This window comes from Odocoileus virginianus, chromosome 25, assembly GCF_023699985.2.
Source record: "Odocoileus virginianus isolate 20LAN1187 ecotype Illinois chromosome 25, Ovbor_1.2, whole genome shotgun sequence".
Taxonomy (NCBI): Eukaryota; Metazoa; Chordata; class Mammalia; order Artiodactyla; family Cervidae; genus Odocoileus; species Odocoileus virginianus.
Window position 1 is genome coordinate 3,544,775 of NC_069698.1, and position 23,258 is coordinate 3,568,032.

Here is a 23,258-nt window from a genome sequence, read left to right on the forward strand (position 1 = left end):
TTTCTTCTCGGAGTGACCTTATCAGTAGTGTGATATAATAAAGCCTGTCTCTTCATGGTAGCTTGAAGGATAAAACAAAGAATGTAGCTAAAGCATGTAGTTCAGTGCCTGTTATCTAGTTAGTGCTCAGTAAATGGAATGATTTTTTCCCCCATCATCATTGAATTGGGGATGATTGGTTGCTCAGCTCCTTTAATTCACTCAGGACACATCCAGCCGAAGCAGCATTGAGTGGATTCGGTAAAGATCAAGGCTTTTGGGACCCATTACTGTGGAAGCCTAGCTATGCTTCTGGCTTACTCCTGGGCACTCTGATTCGCTGCATGACTGTCTTCATTTCCCTGGGATGCTGCAACAAAATTACCACAAACAGAATGGCTTGAAACAAAGGAAATGTATTCTGTCCCAATGCTAGAGGCCAGAGTCCAAGATCAGATAAACAGACCTGAGGCTGTCGCACTCCCTCCAGAGCCTCAAGGGGAGAACCAGTCCTCACCTGCGCTGGTTTCTGGTAGCACATGGCCGCATCGCTCCAGTCTCTGCCCCCGTCTCCACATCGCCTGCTCCTCTGTGTCTCTTAGGAGGTCATCGGCTGTTGGATTTAAGGCCCAACCAGATACCATCTTGAGATCTTGCCTCAATTATACCTGCAAAGATCCTTTTTCCAAATAAGGTCAAATGTTCTGGTGATTAGGATGTGAACATACCCTTTGGGGAGCCACAATCCAACCACCACTGTGGGTGACCCACATGAGCTATTCCCCTCAGGGCCTAAAGCATCAGGTTCCTAACCCTGCTGAGACACAGATTCCCTTCCGGCCTCAATGCCTGAGAGTGGGTTCCTCAAATCGGCAGTCCTGCCGTCAGCAGGCCTCCTTGTCTTTGAAAGGCCTGTGTGCGTGTCAGACGACTTAGTGGTTGCCAGCTCTCCCAGGGAAGAGGCAATCCCAGGTCCCCTGTTACTCTAACCTGGCTGTCTCTTTCTGTTCGAAGTCCCTTCTCTGTAAGAATCCAAAGGCCCTTTGCCTCTTAGTGCCTTTCTAAGTAAATGTTCAAGCCAATGTCACCCGATAGCGAAAGAGCTGACAGGCCTGCAAGTGCTCCTAGCCTAGTTTCAGAAATCTTTTCTGATCTCCCGTCAGACATATTCAGGGCTCTCCTGTGTGAGCATCAACCCTCACAAGCAGCTTCCAGTGTACCACGAAGCGGTGGCGGCGGTGTATAAAGGCAGGAGGCGATCAGACGCTCCCCCTCACATCTTCGCCGTGGCCAGTAATGCCTTTCAGGATATGCTTCACAGTAAGTGTCTGCCCCACAAAATGAAGGGTAAAAATATCTGATCTAGTTTTTGTCCGTGTCGCTAAGAGGCTGGTAGGCATTGTGAACGGAGCATGGCCTTTACAGCTGCCTCATCACTTGAGGCCTTGTTTCCTTCCCGATGAAACACGGGGAAAATAGGGCCTACCTCCTAGGGTTATGGGGACGATTAGCTCACATGTCAAATTAAGGGAGATAACGCCTTGAAAGTGCTCAGCCCAGAGTGAGCCCCCTGTAGCTGTCAGCTTTTATTACAAAAAGCACCTGCTAGACTGTTGGACACAAAGAAGTTATTCTGTAGTTATTTTTACACCAGGTTCAATAAAAGCCTTAAAATAGTGATATGTCAACCATTTGTCATTTATCACTTATACTTGGAGCAAGGAAATGGTGATGGAATTTGTATGTTCTTATGACTAGCCTACATAGGGTCAAGAGAAAAATCTATTTGACTTTGTACCATTTAAATAGTATCTTTTTTCTAACTGTATACAGAGCAAATCCTTCTCCTGTGTCTGACTTCAAACTGTAACCCAGGAAATTTTGCATAAGTTCATACCATACACAGAAGTTCTAGCAGAAGCATGTTCTGACATTTCCTTTCTTTTGTAGGCCGAGAGAATCAGTCTATACTCTTCACGTAAGTGATTGCTTTTACTTTTTGGCCAGCAGCGAGAGTTTCCATCAAAACAGACACCTAGATTTCACTGGCTATGAAACATAAATTCACTGCCTTTGAATTGTTCTTCAGATACCAGACACATGCTAGGCAGCAGTAAGATACTCAGGAAATTGTCATAACACTAAGTCAGTGCTTACCCAGATCTGGTGCCCGCTAGGCCGCCTCCCACGTTAGAAGATCCCTTAGAACCCGCAGCGCACACGCTGGTCTTAACCATCCTCTGGAGGAAGGGCGCCCCCTGTCCAAAGGACCATTTCCAGAGTTCTCCGGTTGGCTCATTGGGTTGAAACACTGAAAGCCCAGTAGGTATGACCACTGAACGGAGAACACGCTATTGTGAGCAGCCGGACTGGGCGGCCAAGGTTCATGGGTTTCATGCCTGCTCGCTCAGCCTGTCAGCTGCGGCCTGCTGTGTGTGCCCCGTAGACTGGGGCCTTCCAGGTTCCTCTTTCCACGGAATTTCCCAGGCAAGAATACCGGAGCGTGTTGCCACTTCCCCCTCCAGATTTTCCGACCCCGGGATCGAACCCCGTCTCTCGTGTCTCCTGCATCGGCAGGTGGACAGTACCACTGCGCCACCTGGGAAGCCCAGTGCGTTAGGCAGTGGGAATTAAAGACGGTGCCCGGAGGGGCCAGAAAAGGGAGTGAAGAGGAAGGAAGGAAAGGACCTCACTGAGACCTCGCTGTGTGTTAATCCTGCTGGGAGGAGCACCGGCTGGCCAGGTGAACCGTCAGCCCAGGGACGGAGGCAGAGGCCAGGGCTCGAGAGGCAGGGAAATGCTCAAGGTCTTGCGCTTCCTAAGCAGTGATGATGCCGCCTCGTGTATTAGGCTATCCGCTGGCTTTAGTCATCCCCAGAAAAGTAACAGGGTCTCAGAATCTTAGAGCCAGAACAGTGGTTAGAGTGCAGTCCTTTGCAGAGAGGACAGACTTAGTTTTTAGAATTTCAGGCAGATAAAAGCAGGCCTTACACCTATGATGCTTTGGGCGATGAGGCTATAAATTCACCGCGGCGTTCTCCCCACCTCACAAAGCTAGCTGACTGTCAAAGGTAAAACGGGAGTGTAAAGCTCAACTTCCTGGTGGAGTGACTGGTCAGTTCTCTTCTGAGGGAGAGGGTTGGACCTGGCCATGTGGTCACAGCCTTCATATGTAACAATCTCTCGAACAGTTGGTAATGAGGACACCTATCTCTAATTAGCAAAGATACACTTAACCTTTTTGTTAACGGGACCAGGAGGGGCAGGCTTCTTATTTTCATAAAAGTCTTTGATCTTTCTCTACTCCAGATTTTTTGCTAAGGCTGCATTTCTAACCTAAGATATCCTCCCCCTCCCAACCAATTAAATGTCTGCTTCTCCTTCAAGTTCCCTCTGAAGTTCCACTTTTCCATAAAACTCTCCCTCTTAGTTCATGCGGTTAAAATTATTTATTTTTCATTGCATTTATAATCTGAACCACTTAACTGTCACTGAATTTCTGATCATAGAGGAGAATCTGGTTCTGGAAAGACAGTGAACACCAAACATGTTATCCAGTATTTTGCCACTGTAGCAACCACGGGTGGATCCAAGGAAAAGTTGGTAAGTGTTTTTATGGATACTGGCAGAAAAGGTGAGGTGGCCCTCTCCACTAATGATGGAGGCTCTGCCCTGACCACTTATGGGAAGAAAGGAGGGGACAATGCCATAGAACAATTAAAACATTACAAAAAGTCTTTTTCCCCCATTTTTTCCTCTCAGAAGATCATCAAGTGCTCTGAACCAATAATCCAAAACCATGAAATTACATAATCTGCTTCAGATCTGCTTCAAAGGGCCCTTATTGGCCTGATCTTTCTTGGTTGGACTCTTTGAGAATTAGGTACTTAAGATCCAAACCATCTTCTGCTCAAACTAAGGTCACCAATGCCCTGAATGGCCCCTTTGGGTATTACAAATTACTATTTCTTAATCCCTTTAGCTACTGTGAGATGTCAGACTTCCTCACATATGCAATGAGAGAACTCAGCTTCCTTTACCCCTAACTTCTGGTTCAAATTCCAAACGCTCAGTGGATATACCCTCAACTTTAACCATATTCTAAGTTCTGAAAAACTTTACCTTCTCTCTATTTAAATGTTTTTATACTTGGTAATGTTTGCTTTAGCTTACTGGGTTAACAGGTTGATGGTAATAATCTGAAGATACCTAGATATGAGAGTTGGTCTGTAAAATAAGATTAGATAATCCTGAGCAGAGCTCAAAATCAATGAGCTATTGAGTTATTGGAGCCTCTCATCTTTCTATGTCTGAATTTGCTAATTTGCTTTTCAATTTTATACTGGATGTTTCCTGCTGTTTTTCCAAAATAAAAATATGGCAAAATAGCAATCTAGTCCAATTTCCAAACCCTAGAAAGTTTCTTTTCCAGCTGTCACACTCCTGAATTTGATTAATTTCTTCAGTTATTACTGAATTCTATTATCCACTAGGTATTAATTTATTTTTGTGTACATTTTAGGTTATTTGGTGTGCATTTGTTTGTCTGGTCTAACCATTGAGCCCTGTGATAATACATAACACAGTACATAATACAAAAAATTTTATGAAAAATTTTGCTCATATAACCCAATTACTTAAAGTAAACCCATAATACATGGAATGAACATAGTATTTATAAGTCTATAGATTCTGAAATACTACATACTATGAAATTCTCCTCATAAAAAGAGTATTTGGTTGAATCAGTTCTAATGAGATGGATGAAACTGGAGCCCATTATACAGAGTGAAGTAAGCCAGAAAGATAAAGACCATTACAGTATACTAACACATATATATGGAATTTAGAAAGATGTTAACGATAACCCTATATGCAAAACAGAAAAAGAGACTCAGATGTATAGAACAGAATTGTGGACTCTGTGGGAGAAGGCGAGGGTGGGATGTTTCAAGAGAACAGCATCGAAACATGTATATTATCTAGGGTGAAACAGATCACCAGCCCAGGTTGGATGCATGAGACAAGTGCTCAGGCCTGGTGCACTGGGAAGACCCAGAGGGATCGGGTGGAGAGGGAGGTGGGAGGGGGGACCGGGATGGGGAATACATGTAAACCCATGGCTAATTCATGTCAATGTATGACAAAACCACTACAATACTGCAAACTAATTAGCCTCCAACTAATAAAAATAAATGGAAAAAAAAACAAAAAACAAAGAGTATTTGGGACTCAGTGGAAAGTTTAGGCAGTAGTAGTTTAGGTGCTAAGTGGTCATTAAGACTCACTCAATGAGGGAAAAAAAAGACTTGCCCAAAGTAGATGACCTACTTTGCCCCATCAGCCTGATCACATAGGATTTAAACTTAAGACTAATAAATACCATTTCAAGTCACTTCTTGGTATGAACCTCTAGATTACTTAGGAATAATAGCAAGCAAAAATATAACTGATAATGCCAAGAGTCTGCTGTATTATCTTAGGATAATAATTATCCTAGGATAATTATCTTAGGATAATTTCTAGGTGTAAGGATTGAATGGGAAGAGAGGAGATTAGCAATGAGGAGTATATGGAATGAAGTTTGGAAATAGGCTAAGGTATTTGTTATTATTTACTTTGGTAAAATATCAATTTTCTTTTCCTACTCATACCAATGCCAACCAACAAAGAAACGTTGCAAGTAAATGACCTCCAACCTATAATCTTAGGGGCATTTCCTCCATCTATTTTTCTATGGTTCCCATTCCAAAATAATATTTTATCACCAAATTCAGAAGTGGTTTTTGGCCACTTATTATCAAAACAAGAATGAGATGTGACCTTGGTATGGAGGGCTTGCCACATTACAGAATTCTGCTAAACACTTCATCAGTTGTATTTCTCTTACCTGTATCCAAGGAAACTCTACAAGATCAAATCAAACAAGTGAATCCTGTCTTGGAAGCATTTGGAAATGCCAAAACCCTGAGAAATGACAACTCTTCTCGTTTTGTAAGTAACCAAATTGAGCAGTATATTGGAGTCTTTAATTTTTAGCAAATGGTAAACTTCATGCCTGAGGACACAGATCTGAAAAAAAATTTTTTCCAGAACATCAAAGAAGGTTTTTGATGACTGTGCATAAAATTGTTAGAGTCCTCAAAAAATTTTGCTAGCTTCATCATTAATACAATTAAGATGAGTACCTGAGAAGCTTCTACTAGGTGGTCAATTTCAGGAAGAAAATATTTTAATACTTTAAAATTCCTTACCACTCACAGCAGGAAGGCTCACTCAGCAAATTCTACTGATGCTTTATATTTTACTACATTTTACAGATTTGAAAGTAATTTCTCCTTTGTAATTTCTTATACTCCTTATAAAAGTCATTTTGGTAAGCACTTCCAAATTCACTTACTACAATTATTGTTTCCACTTTTGCCTATAAGCCCCCTGCCCCTGGATATATTTCACTGGGGAATTTTTTGACAGGGGAAAAAATTACTTTCTAAAGTTATTTTTTGACAACTAACAGTCCCAAGATAAAACAATTTGGATTAAGGTCACTAATCCATTTTAAGCCAAGAACGAGTGTCAGGGAGTCATTATATAATTTACAAGGAAATTTGTAAAGGACTTCCTTTTGAGTCTCTAGGCATGATTAAATAATAGCCTCCTGCTTATTTGACTAATTTCCCTCCAAAAACCTTAGAGCTGCCCTGACCATACTTACATCTGCTTGTGGTATCTGGCTGTGTAGCAGGTGCTAATACTGGTCCAGAAAACAGTGGATAGATTTGGGATTTGTCAGAATGTGGTGAGAATTTCTGCTTAAATATGGAAGAATAAAACTGGGGGGGAAGAAAGGCCAAGAGAGGGAAAAGGGAAAGATGGAAAAGAGGGAGGAGAAAAAGAAGATAAAGAAAAGAGTAGAATAAAAGGAAGAAAGAAGAGAATATAAGTGGAAAGAAAAATAAATAAGGAAAGAAAGCAATTGAAAAAGACCAAGAACAAGAAAAACATTGGAAGGATGGAAGGAAAGAAAAAGTAATGAGGCAAATTAAACAAAGATGGATGAATGGAAAGAAGAAAGGAAAGACAGGAGAAAGAAAGAAAGGGGGGATAAAAAAAAATCAAGAAATCCAGGTTAAATTCTTCAGATTAATACTCCATACATGAAGTTGGAGACAAGCAGGATACTGGCCCTGGATAGTTAAGATGCATACCAAAGGAATAATTTCAATGAGCCAGACTCTTGCATCTTCCCATAAATAGAAAAGCACTAAACTCATTAACTTGAGGTGGTCTACTTCCGTTGATTGGCAGCATCTTTTGATGTTCTGATTACCTGGTTTTTGTTGCAAAGACTCCTGTATACCCTAACTTCCCTTACTTCTGTGGAGCGAGTCCCTCAGAGCTATCTGAGAGGCTGTCTTCTGGGCTTAAGTCCTTAGTACGTCCACTGAATAAACATAATTCTCAACTTCCAGGTTGTGAGTTTTTTCTGGTTGACAGGACATAAATGTATGCGTGTGTAAATGCACATACGCATGCAGGGACACCTGTGTACATGTTTGTGTGTGTCGATGTACAAATGAATGTCTGTGTGCATGGATCCTCTTAGACTGCATTTTTTAACTTGATGGCGTCCTCCCCCTGTGTGGCTGCTCTCCCCTTGCCAGCCTGCATCCTGCTGCGATTCTTTCCTGGCCTGGATTCGCCTCCTCCGGGCCGCCTTCCCTCCTGCGTTGACTTCCTCGTCCTGGGGGCCGTAGCCCACTGGACTGCCTCCTCGGCTGTGTCTTGTTGCCTCTGGGCTCTGTAAACTCTGGGCGGACTTTCTGTCCCATCAGATGCTGTCTTATGGCTTTTCATTGACAGGGAAGGAAGGGAGCCTCATCTATTATCATGCCAAGGTGATGTTTTGAAACTTCAGTCCCATCATGTCACTCTTCTGCTTGAAACCTCCCAATGTCTTCTGAGCAAAGTGAAACCCCACTCCTTCCTGTGGCCACGTGGCTGACCTCATATGGTGCCTGCTGCCTGCCTGCTCTCAGACTCTGCTTTCTCTTACTTGCTGCACGCCTGCACCTTGCCTGGCTTTTCTTCTGATTTCAAAACACACCAACTATTCCTCAGTCAGAGCTGCTGTGTTCGCTGCTCACACCTAGCATCTAGAAGATTTGGGGCACACCTACTTTTCCAATGTGGTATCTCCAGTGTCTAGCAAGTTTTCTGGATCATAGTAGATGCTCAACAAATGTTTGCTGAGTAAATGAAGGAATATACCAAAAAGCAGATATTATTTTTCTCATTTTTAGATAAGAACACAGATCTGGAGAGATTCTATAATGCACATAAGAATGCACAGCCAAGAGGAGAGGGGAGGGATAAAGTACAGGCTTGGGATTAACATATACACGCTATTATATATGAAATAGATAGCCAATAGGGACCTATTGTACAGTGCAGGGAATTATACTGAGTGTCTTGTAATGACCTGTAATGGAAAAGAATCTGAAAAAAGGTGTATCTGTATTATATGTAAATTATATATAAATAAATTGTATATATATGAAATTATATATATGTTATATATAAATTATACATTTATATATGTGGAAATTATACATTTATATATATAAAACTGAATCTGTTTGTACACCTGAAACTAGTACAACACTGTAAATAAAGAATACACAGCCAGTGATGAGCAGCAGGTCTGAGGCTAGACTCTGGGCCCGCTGCCAGTCCTGATGACACTCTGGCTGCCTCTTGACATTAACTGGTGCCATCACACCCCATGTGGAATGATTTTTTTAACTTTGGAGGAAGCGGTCGCTTTGGGAGTGATGTCTATAAGGAAACAATTGCAGCTGCGTGGCACGTTAAATAGGAGACTGTGTTCCATGTTCACTCAGGGCAAGTTCATCAGGATGCACTTTGGTGCCAGGGGCAAGCTGTCATCTGCAGACGTCGACATCTGTAAGTAGGCACTGCGCTGTCTGATCTCTTCTCTTTTAAGTTTTGCAAGAACACCTACATTTGAATCTTTACTCAAATCTTTACTGCCTTATTATGCAGTTTTGCTTGAAAAATCCCGGGTGATTTTCCAGCAGCCTGGAGAGAGGAACTACCACATATTCTATCAGATTCTGTCTGGGAAAAAAGAGCTTCGTGGTAAGTGTATGATTCTGGGGCTGAGTGTCCTTCTGAAACAAGAGACAGCTGTCAGATTATCAGACCTGGAAAAGTACTGTGTAGTGTGTGCTGGCCTGTTTAGTGGGACCACAGTTTATTTATCCTAAAATGTAAGAAATCGACCCAAATATAGACCCAACGTTCTATACTTTTATATGGGTAGAGAGCAAATGGTAACACTTTTCTTTTTTCAAACACTTTTGGAGGTGGGTAGGATGCCCAGCAGAGGTAAATGATTGTGTGTGTGTGTGCACACGTGTAAGTCTGTGTGTGTATAAAAAGCACTAGATAATTTAAGGCCTTAAATGATTAAAATCACTTATCACTTAAGTGGGTAGTAGAGATGAGGCCAGAGGTGGGAGACATTACTATAGTGTGTAGTGGTCAATGGGAGTTCTATATAGAAGGGAGGATTTGGATTGGGATATGAAGAGTGGGAACGGGTTTAACCAGAGTGGTGAGTGGAGGGCATTTCTGGTAGCAGGAATAGTGTACACAATGTCAGGAAAAGTCAAGGCAAAATCAGGGAACAGAGAGAGCAGGTGAACTATAGGAAAGTGTTTTCATAGAAGACTAGTAGAGATCTTATTTGGATGGTTTCTAAACTCAGGAAGTTGAGGGGGCATTGTGTGCATGTGTGTAAGTGTGTGGGTGCGGTGTTTTGTGGAGGGGGATGGGGTAATAGGAGGTCATGATCTGTTGGTGGCAGCGGCAGTTAAGCTGGTGTGATAGGCAGGATGCACTGGAGGCAGAAATACTGAGGGAAGTGATCGCAACAGTCCTAGGATAAGACAATGAGACAGAAGTCTAAGGTAGGGGTCCCCAAGCTCCAGGCCTCAGACTCATGTCTCCTGTCAGATCAGCAGCAGCATTACATTAAAAATAAAATGCACAATAAATGTAATGCACTTGAATCATACTGAAACCAACCCCCCAACCTAGTCTGTAGGAAAAGTGTCTTCCATGATGGTCACTGGTGCTGGAAAGGTTGGAGACGACTGATCTAAGGCACTGTCTATGGGAATAGAGGGGAAAGGGGGTGGGCTCATGAAAGAATAGAAAAGTTTTGGCAATGATTGGACACAGAAATGAGAATGATGAGTCAAAAATACTCCCAAATTCAGTAATTTGACTAGGATAAAAGAAGTGCCATGAATGGAAATAGAAAAGTAACTTATAGGGTAAGAGAATGAATTTCATGTATTCATTCAACAAATATTTATTGTGGGGTCACTATGTATACACTGCTTCTTAAAGGATAGGCAATAAGGAAGTAAAACAGGGCCCACAGGTCCTGGCCCTCAGGAGCTTACATTCTAGTGTGGAAGACAGTAACAAATAAGTAAACAAAAAACACATAATTTCAGACAATGGTAGGTCTATAGAGGAAAATAAAGTGGGTGAGGGGATGGAGTGAATTAGGAATTGGTAGGGCAATGAGAGGTTATATTTTATTTAATTTTTATTTTTTGGGGGGCACACCATGTGGCTTGCAGTTCTCTGACCAGGGACTGAAACTGGGCCACACAGCAGTGAAAGCCTGGAATCCCCACAGGCGGTTATGTTTTAGATGGAAGAGTCAGGTAAGGTCTCTGTAAGGAGGCAGTGTTCTGGGGACTCCCTGGCAGTCCGATGATCAGGACTTGACACTGTCACTGATGTGGCCTGGATTTGGCTCCTAGTCGGGGAACTGAGATCTGGCAAGCTGTGCAGCGAAGCCAGAGGGTGGGGGAGAAGGCTATGCTTTTCCAGACACTTGAATGGGGGAACAAGTAGGCGAAGACTTCCAGGAAGAAGCTTCCTGAGGGAAGAAACGCGAGTGCAAAGGCCCTGAGGCAGGAACGCATTGGGTTTATTCTTGGGCTAGCATAACGGCCATTGCTGGGGGCAGAGTGGTGGAGTGGGGTGGGTAACGTAGGGGCAGACAGGCGGGGCCAGGCCAGCAGCACCTCTCATGGCGCGGCAGAGTTTATGTCTCAAGGGCTGTGGGCAGTTATTGGAAGAGAAGGATGACAAGGTGATTGGGTTTCAAAGGTGTTGCATCTGCCATTGAGGACAACAGTGCCCCCACAGGAGTCACTGCGGGATGACTGGAGATCCAGGTGAACAGAGTGGTGGGGAGCAATCCCCCAGACCGTCCTGCTTAGAGCAAGTCTAGTGTGCATCCAGCGGGGTTTTACCTGGTCTCCAACTCCTAAGTGCCCTCAGCAAACAGAGAAAGCTCTGCAGACTGGACGGTTATATTTTGCCATGGGTGGAGTTGGTGGTGTGAAAGCAGCAGCTGTTCTCCTTACTATTTTCCCTCCACCTCAACCTGCAACAGACTTTTTTTTTTTAGTTTTCCTTTGAGTAGCCCTGCCAGATGACACTCATTTCTATGCAGTGCAGAGCAGCTAACATATAGGGTCCAGTGTGGGTCCAGCAGTGACTGCAAGATTTTGGGGGGCATCTCTGTTTACTAATAGAACTGTCTGAGGACCCTGGGCTGCTATGGGAAATTCCTATCATGAATTCATGAGCTCATGTACTTTGCTGAGTCTGTGGACCGCTGAGATTGATTAGTGTATAAAGGCTGACATCTGGTGGTTCAGGTTGAGTATTGTTGGTTCGCTTGTTGATGATGCCAATGATCATTCTTTGGAATATTTAAAAATGTTAAACTGCTTGTATTCATCGCTGCCAAAGAAGAGCTTCTGAGTGTCCTGAGGAGTGACACAAGACGGTTAGAGCTTAGCAATGTGAGGATTGTGTCCACATTTCCTAAAATATGAGCGTTTGCGCATGACAAGCAAGTCGGGTGTGGAAAACAGGCAGAGGGTGGAGGCTCTGTGGGCGCAATGGCCCCTCCCACAGGAGTGATGTGCCAGCCAAAGAGCCAGCCCCATTTTAGCCTCCACTCGGCCTGGAAGAGTCCTCCTCCTCTTTTTTTTTTTTCAGTTGGTGCTGATTCTTGTTCCAGGCACAGCTAAAACTCACTCCCCCAGTTCCCTTAGACACCGCTCCTTAAAATTCTTCCTTTTTTTTTTTTATGTGAACCATTTTCAAAGACTTTGTTGAGTCTGTTTTGTGTTTTGGTGCTTGGTCTCCAGGCATGTAGGTTTTTAGCTCCCGGATCAAGGGTCGAATCCACACCCCCCGCATTGGAAGGGGACGTCATAACCACTGGACCACTATAGAAGCCCCCAAATCCTTTGGTTCTTAATGACATCTACATAGCTTGGCCGGCCTTATCTTCCTTTTTGTCTCCTTTGATTTTTTCTTTATATATTATTTATTGTGTCCACCCTTGCTATTCAACTGGTGTGTAAACTCCAGAAGGAGAGGTCAGGAAAGAAATCTTTGCCTCTTGGACTCCTTGACACTTCGCCTAATGCCATGCGGACTCCACAAAGCGTGTGACGTACTACACAGAGGTGGCAGCCGGCAGCCGCCCTTGCTGTCTCCTGGGGCCCCAAGTGCCTTTGTGGAAGGGAATGGTCAGCTGCTGGGCCTGCTTTGGAGCTTATTCAGTTTACACTCTTTACCCATTAGGTCTCTCTTGAGCTAGCGTCATGTCTTCACTCCCTTTCCCCCCGCTGGTTATTGGGGGGTGCGAGACATCTGAATGTTTCCCATCTCCAGAGAATGCTATCCCAATCATAAGCTATGCGAACGGCTTTCTCTGAAGGTAGGCGGTGCACGGTCTCCTCAGCTGTGCATAGGCACTGAGGATCCGGTGAGGACGGGCGACGTCACCTCAGCTGGGCATAGGCGCTGAGGATCCGGTGAGGACGGGTGACGTCACCTCAGCTGTGCATAGGCGCTGAGGATCCGGTGAGGACGGGCGACGTCACCTCAGCTGTGCATAGGCGCTGAGGATCCGGTGAGGACGGGCGACGTCACCTCAGCTGTGCATAGGCGCTGAGGATCCGGTGAGGACGGGCGACGTCACCTCAGCTGTGCATAGGCGCTGAGGATCCGGTGAGGACGGGCGACGTCACCTCAGCTGTGCATAGGCGCTGAGGATCCGGTGAGGATGGGTGACGTCACCTCAGCTGGGCATAGGCGCTGAGGATCCGGTGAGGACGGGCGACGTCACCTCAGCTGTGCATAGTGGCACTGAGGATCCGGTGAGGACGGGCGACGTCACCTCAGCTGTGCATAGGCACTGAGGATCCGGTGAGGACGGGCGACGTCACCTCAGCTGTGCATAGGCGCTGAGGATCCGGTGAGGACGGGCGACGTCACCTCAGCTGTGCATAGGCGCTGAGGATCCGGTGAGGACGGGCGACGTCACCTCAGCTGTGCATAGGCGCTGAGGATCCGGTGAGGACGGGCGACGTCACCTCAGCTGTGCATAGGCGCTGAGGATCCGGTGAGGACGGGCGACGTCACCTCAGCTGTGCATAGGCGCTGAGGATCCGGTGAGGATGGGTGACGTCACCTCAGCTGGGCATAGGCGCTGAGGATCCGGTGAGGACGGGCGACGTCACCTCAGCTGTGCATAGTGGCACTGAGGATCCGGTGAGGACGGGCGACGTCACCTCAGCTGTGCATAGGCACTGAGGATCCGGTGAGGACGTGTGACGTCACCTCAGCTGTGCATAGTGGCACTGAGGATCCGGTGAGGACGGGCGACGTCACCTCAGCTGTGCATAGGCACTGAGGATCCGGTGAGGACGGGTGACGTCACCTCAGCTGTGCATAGGCGCTGAGGATCCGGTGAGGATGGGTGACGTCACCTCAGCTGTGCATAGGCACTGAGGATCCGGTGAGGGTGGGTGACGTCACCTCAGCTGTGCATAGGCGCTGAGGATCCGGTGAGGATGGGTGACGTCACCTCAGCTGTGCATAGGCGCTGAGGATCCGGTGAGGACGGGCGACGTCACCTCAGCTGTGCATAGGCGCTGAGGATCCGGTGAGGACGTGTGACGTCACCTCAGCTGTGCATAGTGGCACTGAGGATCCGGTGAGGGTGGGTGACGTCACCTCAGCTGTGCATAGGCGCTGAGGATCCGGTGAGGACGGGCGACGTCACCTCAGCTGGGCATAGGCGCTGAGGATCCGGTGAGGACGTGTGACGTCACCTCAGCTGGGCATAGGCGCTGAGGATCCGGTGAGGACGGGTGACGTCACCTCAGCTGTGCATAGGCACTGAGGATCCGGTGAGGGTGGGTGACGTCACCTCAGCTGTGCATAGGCGCTGAGGATCCGGTGAGGATGGGTGACGTCACCTCAGCTGTGCATAGGCGCTGAGGATCCGGTGAGGACGGGCGACGTCACCTCAGCTGTGCATAGGCGCTGAGGATCCGGTGAGGATGGGTGACGTCACCTCAGCTGTGCATAGGCACTGAGGATCCGGTGAGGACGGGCGACGTCACCTCAGCTGTGCATAGGCACTGAGGATCCGGTGAGGGTGGGTGACGTCACCTCAGCTGTGCATAGGCGCTGAGGATCCGGTGAGGACGGGTGACGTCACCTCAGCTGTGCATAGGCGCTGAGGATCCGGTGAGGACGGGTGACGTCACCTCAGCTGTGCATAGGCGCTGAGGATCCGGTGAGGACGGGCGACGTCACCTCAGCTGGGCATAGGCGCTGAGGATCCGGTGAGGACGGGCGACGTCACCTCAGCTGTGCATAGGCGCTGAGGATCCGGTGAGGGTGGGTGACGTCACCTCAGCTGGGCATAGGCGCTGAGGATCCGGTGAGGACGGGCGACGTCACCTCAGCTGGGCATAGGCGCTGAGGATCCGGTGAGGACGGGCGACGTCACCTCAGCTGTGCATAGGCGCTGAGGATCCGGTGAGGACGGGCGACGTCACCTCAGCTGTGCATAGTGGCACTGAGGATCCGGTGAGGACGGGCGACGTCACAGAGGCAGCAGCCATGGGACTCAGCTCCTAAGGTGATAAACTTCTTTTGTTCCGCTGTCAGTTTCACTGCTTGTCATAGTAAACACAACCTTGGAGAACATTCGGCCATTCTGAAAGTAAAGTGTAATGTTAGGACGACATGTGAAACAATGCTTGCATGATAAAACACTCACTCCGAATGGGTTCTAGGCATCTCCAACTGGCTAGTGGGCCCTAGAAATGAACTATTGACACCTATACTTTTTGAAATTGTAAAGTAATTAACGTTTACTTCAATGAGAGTTAGCATCCTCTCATCCATTCTCTCTCTGCTCCCCACCTCACCACCCTCCCATCTCTGTCCTCCACATGCCCACAGCCTGGTCAACAATCTTCTATATGGGCCCTTTCTGGCCTAGACAGTCTCTCTGACTCAATAGTGTCTCATGAAATGCATCTACTTTTTTCATTTTCTCAAGCCCATTTCTCGTGGTAGAAATGAAATTAATTAAATAAAGGAATCCCCATTTACATGATACTCTTCTGAGAAAACCTCAATCCTCCACCCAGTTAAAACTTATTGCTCCTTGAAAAGAAGTTTTGATAAGGCCCAGTGGGGAGGATGTTTGAGCTAAAGGCCTTTTAGGGTTCCTCAAACACTCTTGCTTCTCTAGAGCGGCCACCTCCTGCTGAGGGCAGCTGCCCCAGGGAATGGTTACGCCAGCGCGGCAGCCGTATTTCTGGTTGTTAAGGAGATAGAGGAAAAGCCCATTGGGTTTTTCTAGAAATGATGCTTCCGGAAGAGGGGAGGTTGAGGGAGAACTCACATAGAGCACTTGGGCCCCGCATTCTGGCTGACTAGCAGCGCCCTCCTGAACCTTGGCTCTTTCCTCCACCTCCTGCGGTCCTCCAGTCCTCAGGCACACAGCGCTCTTGCCCTCTGCTGCGTCTCCTTCTGTGCTTGTCCAGTGTTGAGCTTGCACAGAAGAAAAACCCTCCTTCTGTCCAGGACAAAGGAGGAAATGCAGTACCGTCATAGTCGCTCACACAGCTTGGAGCAGTGGGTGGCATAGTCCAGCAGAAGCGCTAGGGACTGTGTCCTAAATTCAATTTATCATTGATTTGACTCTGGGCAATTAGTATGCCTTTCTAGCCTTTTATTTTCCTTATATTTAACATGGAGAAAACAATGTCAGATATTTGATCATCATGACTAGGATGAAATGATAAAAAAATGATATAATAAACATGAGTAAAATAAAAATTCTGTAAAAGGTGAATCTAGAATGATCTGAAAGGTAATCTTGGCAAAGCAATTTTGGAAAATAGATTTTGTTTTTAATGTCCGCCAACTAAAATATGCCTCCACCCTAAAGTACAGCATTTTCTGTACGGTTTAGGTATATGATTCCTCTAGCCTCTTTGAGGGAAAGGGCTGTTTCAGTTTTGTATCCTTTCCTCCTCCCATAGCATATGCCTACAGTAGAGAAAATAGGTTAAATAAATGCTTTGATTTGAAAGACATGGACATGATGTCTGCATTTGAGCTGGGTGAAGGGACAAGGCATTGTGGCACCCACATGTCTGGCCTGGGTGTGTTGGCGACATTCACTTGCGCACAGAACCACAGAAGAATAGCTTCAGGGCAGACACAGTAAACATCATTGAGTCAGTTGTGGTAATGCTGGGTTTGAGCTACTTGTGGCCATTCACCTAGAAATGTCTAACAGGAAGTTGGAGACCTAGGTCTGGAGCTCAGAAAATATAGGTTTGAGGGTCATCAGTAAAGTCATGACGGAATCTTGCATAAAATACAGAGAGGGTCTTGATAGCATACAGTCAGGACAGTATTTGATGCCCGTGATGACTCCCTCCTCCTGAAAATCTTCCCCCTTGGCCTCCAGTGTACTGCCCTCTTCTATTTCTCTCCTAAACCTCTGGGCGTTGCTCAGCAGGTTTCTCTCTTTCATCCAGCACACGAGTTTAGAGGGCCCTGGGGCTGTCTTCGGCTCTGTCTTGTGGTGATAGATCATCTAGACCGACAGCTTTAAAGATCATTTCTATCTGATGGCTTGCAAAGTTTGATCCTAAGTCTAGACTTTTATTTAGTATTCCAGACTCACAGATAACAGACTTTTTTATGTCTCCACTTGGATGGTTGATAGGCGTCTCAAACTTCAATGCCTACAACCTAGTTCCTAAACTCTACCCCACCAGACCTGTTCCCACCAGAGTGTTTAGTAGCTCATCTGAAGGCATCTTCATCCTTCTCCTTGCCTGGGCACAAACCCTTTGAGTTATTCTTGATCAGAATTTTCTCCCACATGATTCTCATTTGTTTCGTCAGCAAATCCTGTTGACTCTACTCCATTCAAAATCCAATCTCTGGCTGCTTCTTATGACCTCTGCTCTTACCCCAAAGCCAAGTACCATTTTCTCCCTCCTGAATTAACTCTTTCTTGTTGCCCCTGATTCCACCCTTTCCCTCTGTCTTTAACCACAACCACAGTAAATTTAAAAAAAAAAAATCAGATGATGTCACTCTTCTGCTCGAAAACCTCTTGTGACTTTCTATCTCACATAGAGCAGAAATGCCCAAATCCTCACCGTGGCCTGTGAGGCACTATAATCTGGCCTCTGGATGCTTCTTGGACCTCATGGCCTACTCTTTCTTTTACCAACCTTAGTCACTCAAAATTTCAGGCAAGAACCCCATCTCAAGGCCTTTTCATTTGCTTTTTTTCTTTATAGAAATTTCTTCCCTTACTTACTTATGACTCTCTCCTGTAACTCTCTTTATGCAAATGTCACCTTAGGAGGCCTTCTCTGATCACTGGGTTAAAAATGGAAACTCTGCATATCCAAGATTTTTTATTCCCTTTCCCTTTTATTTTTCGTCCTTAGCACTTACTCCTGTTTTACATGTCATATTTTTACTCATTTATTTTTAATTCTGTCTTCTGTTGGAATATAAGCTTTATGAGGGCAGGAATGAGATTTTTTTTTCACTGATGTATCCATAAAACTTACAATAATTCCTGGCATATTATTGCATCTCTAATAAATATTGATATAAAGTGAGGCATGAGGAATAATATAAGGAGATTCCTGAGAAGTAGTAACATTTAAGGGACATTTAAATCTCCATTGAAATAAATATTTTTAAAAATTATTATGAATTATATTTCTATTTAAAATATGTATTATACTTGGATTCTGCCTGATTTCTTTTGGGTTGGCCCAGTTACTCTGATCAAGTAGCTTTATTGAAGTATTGACATAAGTATAAGCATTGACATGTGTGTCTATGAGGTGAAACCATCATCACAATTGAAATAGTGCATATATCCATTCAAAAGTTTTCCCATCTGTTGAAATCCTTCCCTCCTGCCCCTTCTCACTCCTTCAAGCTCTCCTCTCCCAACCCAGTCCCTAGGCAACCACTAATGTGCTTTGTCAGGGCAAATTAGTTACTGTTTCTAGAATTTTATAAGATGGAATCCTGCAGTGGATACTCTTTTGTCTGGCTTATTTCACTCAGCAAATTATTTTGAAATGCTTCCATGCTGTAGCACATGTTCATAGTGTATCCTTTTGTTTGCCGAAGAATAATTAATGATGGACATTTGGATTGTTTCCAAAGAGAGCATTTGGGACATTCACAGAGTCCAATTTCTTTGTTTCTGAGTTCAGGATAATAGAACTTCACTTCACCGAGTGCTAAACAGAAAACTCAGATGGGCTGTATAAAACTTCCCTGGGAGCGAGGGTCAGGCTTGAAGAGGTTAATGTGATTTGGCCAAGTTGACTGCAGACACGCTGCTGATGGCCTGCCTTGGCTTCAGCCGGCATTATGTTTCCTGACTAGGTGAATCATGTCAGGAGTCTTAGACATATCAGAGGTGCAGCAGTGAACACACTAGCTGATTTATGGATCCCTTGAAAGACAGACTTAGCCTCCTAGTAGGGAGGACATGATGTGACAGGGTCATACTGCTAATGTTCCCTGGGTTTTGACCCCAGTTTCTGCCTGCTGCCTAGCTTTTGAAGCTCAGGCCTGTTATAATTTTACAAACCATTTTTTTGTTGTTGTTCTCTGGCCCTCAACCACATATCTAGGCCAAATTCCTGTTTTCAAAGTTTTGCCAACATGCATTATCTGGTTTTTTTTTTTTTTTTCTTCACACCAATTCAAGTGGCTGCAATTGAATCTGCTTTCCGATTTGGCCTGTCTGGTCTTCTCTTGGGAGGCATTAGCACATGACTGACAAGTTAATAGAGGGCAGAAATTGATTGCAGAGGTTTGGGTGTAGAATATGGATTTTATTTTGGCTTGTTTACAAGTATGCTGTAAGCCGTAAGAGTAAACTGTGAATATTTGTCAATTATTTTCTGAAGCCTTGTGGATTTCTGTAAGCTGTTTAACTGATGGTTTTCCCACTGCAGATGTGTGCCTGGTGTCTGAAAATCCCTCTGACTTTCACTTTTGCTCTCATGGAACAGTTGCTGTGGAGAGCTCAGATGATGCTGAAGAACTGCTGGCCACGGATGTAAGGCTTGTTATTTATCAGAGCAAAGTCTGGTAATGACAGTGAGACATGGAAGAAAGCATCTTAGATCTCCTCTCTTCTGAAGGGTCCTGGAGAAGTGACCTTCCTTCCCCTTGGGGTGGGGAGTGGAAGGGGCCCCTACAGGACTGCTTCTGTCCAGAGTTTTATACTTATTTATTTTGTCAGTATAGTAACTTTGATACATATAGAAAAGTAGGAAGATGCTTCAATGCAATAATAACCACTGTTTTCAGTCTTTTATTTTTTTTTCTCTTTGGGATTGCTGCTATGTAGTTGTTTGGGTGTTTTTTTAAGTCAAGGATCATAATCATTCTACATATGCTATTTTTGCTTTTTGATTAATGTTTAGCATTTTCAGTGTCATTACAAACTCTTCATAAACATTTAATGGATACTTAATATTTTATCAGACATTTGTTCTATAGTTTATTTAACCATTCTCCTATTGTTAGACTCAAGGTTGAGGGTGTTTTTCTTCTACTATGGTGAATATCTTTATAGGTGAGTACATTCCTGTATATCAGATTCATCTTATGCTAGATTTCTAAGAGGTAGGATTATGAAATTTTTATAGTCTCCCGATACATATTCTAATTAACTACTAGAAAGATTACCAATTTCCACCCTCCTGGAGTGTGTGAGAACACACTTCTTACCATGTGCAGTGGCTTCTTAGGATGCTGTTCTTTGGTGACATAGCTCTTCTTTTCTTAAATACTTCCTTTTGCCAGTCTTTAAAATGAATCTGGAATAAACCTAGGAGAACATATGGGATCCCAGAAATAAGCAACCCATCAGATATGGTGCTACTTTATCCCATAACCATGAAAGGCAAAATAATTGAGCTCATATAGCCAGTTAATGATAGATTATTGAAGGGAGAAGAGAGGAGCAGGAGAGGAGAAGGCATCTGAGGAGAGTTCTAAAACTACTGAGTTAAACAAGTCAAGTCATATGGCTTCCTAGTTCTCTTTTAAAGGGATGAGCAAGCTGCAGGTGACCAAGCGCCAACAGTGCGCTTTGAAACCAGTTTGCGTCGGCGTGAGCAGAACTGTCCCACTCAGGGCTGGGTGGTCCGTCTCCTTCCCTCCGGCAGGCAGCCCGTGGCCCACAGGTGGAGGGAGGTGTGACACAGCGGAGGTGAGGTGCTTCCTGCAGCCATCTGCTTCTCTTTTTACAGCAAGCCATGGACATCTTGGGCTTTCTTCCTGATGAAAAGTATGGATCTTATAAACTCACTGGAGCCATCCTGCACTTTGGAAACATGAAATTTAAGCAGAAACCCAGAGAAGAGCAAGTGGAAGCTGATGGCACAGAAAGTAAGGATTACTTTTGAAAACAGGGCATATAGGCTTTTCAAATCCTGGACCCTAGGCCTACTCCCTTTTCTTGCAGTTAACTCACCTCTTGGTTTTTAGGAAATGTTGAAATTAATCAGTGATTTCCCTCAACTGATGCCCCCCAAATATTTTATCTTTTAATCACCATTTTTTTGTAGAATCCTTGTATCTCAGAATAAGACACATTCCTTAATTAATTATTGATGATGCCAGTCAACTTGCTAAACTTGGGTGATAATAGGATTGACTAAGATACAGCGTGCCTTCAGCATAGACTCTAGAGAAAAACAGAAAAAGGAGCAAATCACTATGAGACGTATGAAGCGACATAATGAAGGTACGAAGAAAGATTTTTAGGATTCCAAAGCTGGAATGTTCACTGAGTTGAAAACAAAACTCTGCTTTTTATTCACATCATAAAAATTTATAGTCACGCCTGCTTACCAAAAAGATCTATAATGAGTGATCTGTCTATAATGATCATTAAAATAGAAAATCACAATTATGAAAAGAAGGAATCATAGTCATAATGACTTCATTTAATAAAATTCCTGGCATCTGAAACAAAAAGAGAACAGAACATTCACTCAAATCTTTCAATATTATCTAGGGTGAAACAGACCATCAACAAATATTTTTTAAAATTTTGTATTTTCAATAGTGGTAAAATATACACAACATAAAGTCTTACCCATTTTTAAGTGTTCATATCAGTGGCATTAAGTCCTTTCACACTGTTGTGCAACCACCATTGCTATTAATCTCCAGAACTCTTTTGTCATCCCAAACTGAAACTTGGTATAAAGCAATAACTCCCCATTTCTCCCTTCCCCTAGCCCCTAGGAAACATTATTTTGCTATCTGCCTCTATGAATTTGACTATTATGCATACATAATATTATGTATACGTAAATATTATGCATAATATTTAATATTAAATATTAACATATTTAATTAACATAACATAAATGGAATTATGTTATTATCCATAAATTAACATAAATGGAATCATACAATGTTTGTTCTTTTGTGTCTGGTCTATTTCACTTAGCATAATGTCTTCAGGACATGTTGCAGTGTCAGAATTTCATCCCTTTTTAAAGGCCAAATAATATTCCATCACATGTATATGCTACTTTTTGTTTACTTGTTCATTTGCAGACACGTGAGTTGCTTCTACTTTTTACTACAGAGCAATGCTGCTGTTAACATTAGTGTTCGCATATCTGTTTGAGCCTGTGTATTCTATTCTTTTTTGTCTATACCCAGAAGTAGAATTGCTGGATTAAATGATGATTCTATGTTTAATCTTTTGAGGAACCACCGTACTGTTTTTCTATGGCAGCAGCACCGTTTCACATTCCCAACAGCGAAGCACAAGGCTTCCAGTTTTTCCACATCCTCAACAACACTTGTTTGTTTTCTGTTTTTTTATAAGAGCCGTCTGTATGGGTACACAGTGCTGTCTCAGTTATGCTTTTATTTTCATTTCCCTAATGATTAATGATGTTGAGTACCTTTCAGGGACTTACTAGACATTTGTATATCTTCTTTGGAGAAATACCTATTCAATTCCTTTGCCTATTTTTGGATTGGGTTATTTGTTTTTCTGTTGTTTCACAGATAGTTGTTGAGGCCAGTCTATGCAGGGACTATTCCTGGTGCTAGAGATATACCTGTGAACAAGATATCATCTCTGTCCTGACTGTTTAGTGTGGGAGATAGAAAATATATATATAAATGGACAAATGCACGCATGAAATCAGAATGAAAAAGCAGAATAAGAGAATAAAGAGCAATAGGAATTGAAGGTTTCTGTTGCTAAGGTGGCCAAAAAGCCCGCTTAGAGATGAGGATGCGGGAGCTCGGACGAGGATGTGGTGAGAGATGTATATTCTGTCGCTGCTCTTCAGTTATTTCGTTGTGCTGATTGTTAGCACAATATATGCATCGTTCCAACATATTAATATATACTTTCCCGGTCTCTTGTTGGCTTTTTTGTTATTTTTGTCATCGTCGTTTTTTTTTGCTTTTTCCATGCTTTCAAACAGAGTTTTAAAAATTGTCTTTATTACAAAAGCAGGACACAGGTATCAAGCGTAAGACACAGGTAAGCAGATGAAGCAAGTCGCCTCATCCAGTCTCATGGTGGTTCCTTCCCAGCCTCCTTGCTGGTGTTTCCTCATCTGCCTTCCTCCCAACTGCTCCAGAGTCACTGGTCTCGACCCTTTTCTCTGCTCATTTTTTAGCTGATTATCTCAAACTCGACTTGGATAGAAATGAGTTCTCCACCTCTTCCTGCCCCTGCTACCAACTCTTCATTTCTCAGTCTTCTTACTAAACGTCAGCCGGAC

The 23,258-nt window shown here is 44.1% G+C and overlaps 1 protein-coding gene across 2 annotated transcripts in view; it reads left to right on the forward strand.

Moving 5' to 3' along the window:
• Positions 1–8,808: 8,808 nt before the first annotated feature.
• MYH15 (myosin heavy chain 15) overlaps positions 8,809–23,258 on the forward strand; it is a 121,868-nt gene continuing 107,418 nt past the window's right edge. For both annotated transcript variants that reach the window (XM_070454937.1, XM_070454938.1), the window contains exons 1-4: positions 8,809–8,946; positions 9,046–9,141; positions 19,440–19,543; positions 20,745–20,883. In XM_070454937.1, coding sequence (XP_070311038.1) covers positions 8,814–8,946; positions 9,046–9,141; positions 19,440–19,543; positions 20,745–20,883 — 472 coding nt within the window. In that variant the 5' untranslated portion in view covers positions 8,809–8,813. The remainder of the gene's footprint in view (positions 8,947–9,045; positions 9,142–19,439; positions 19,544–20,744; positions 20,884–23,258) is intronic.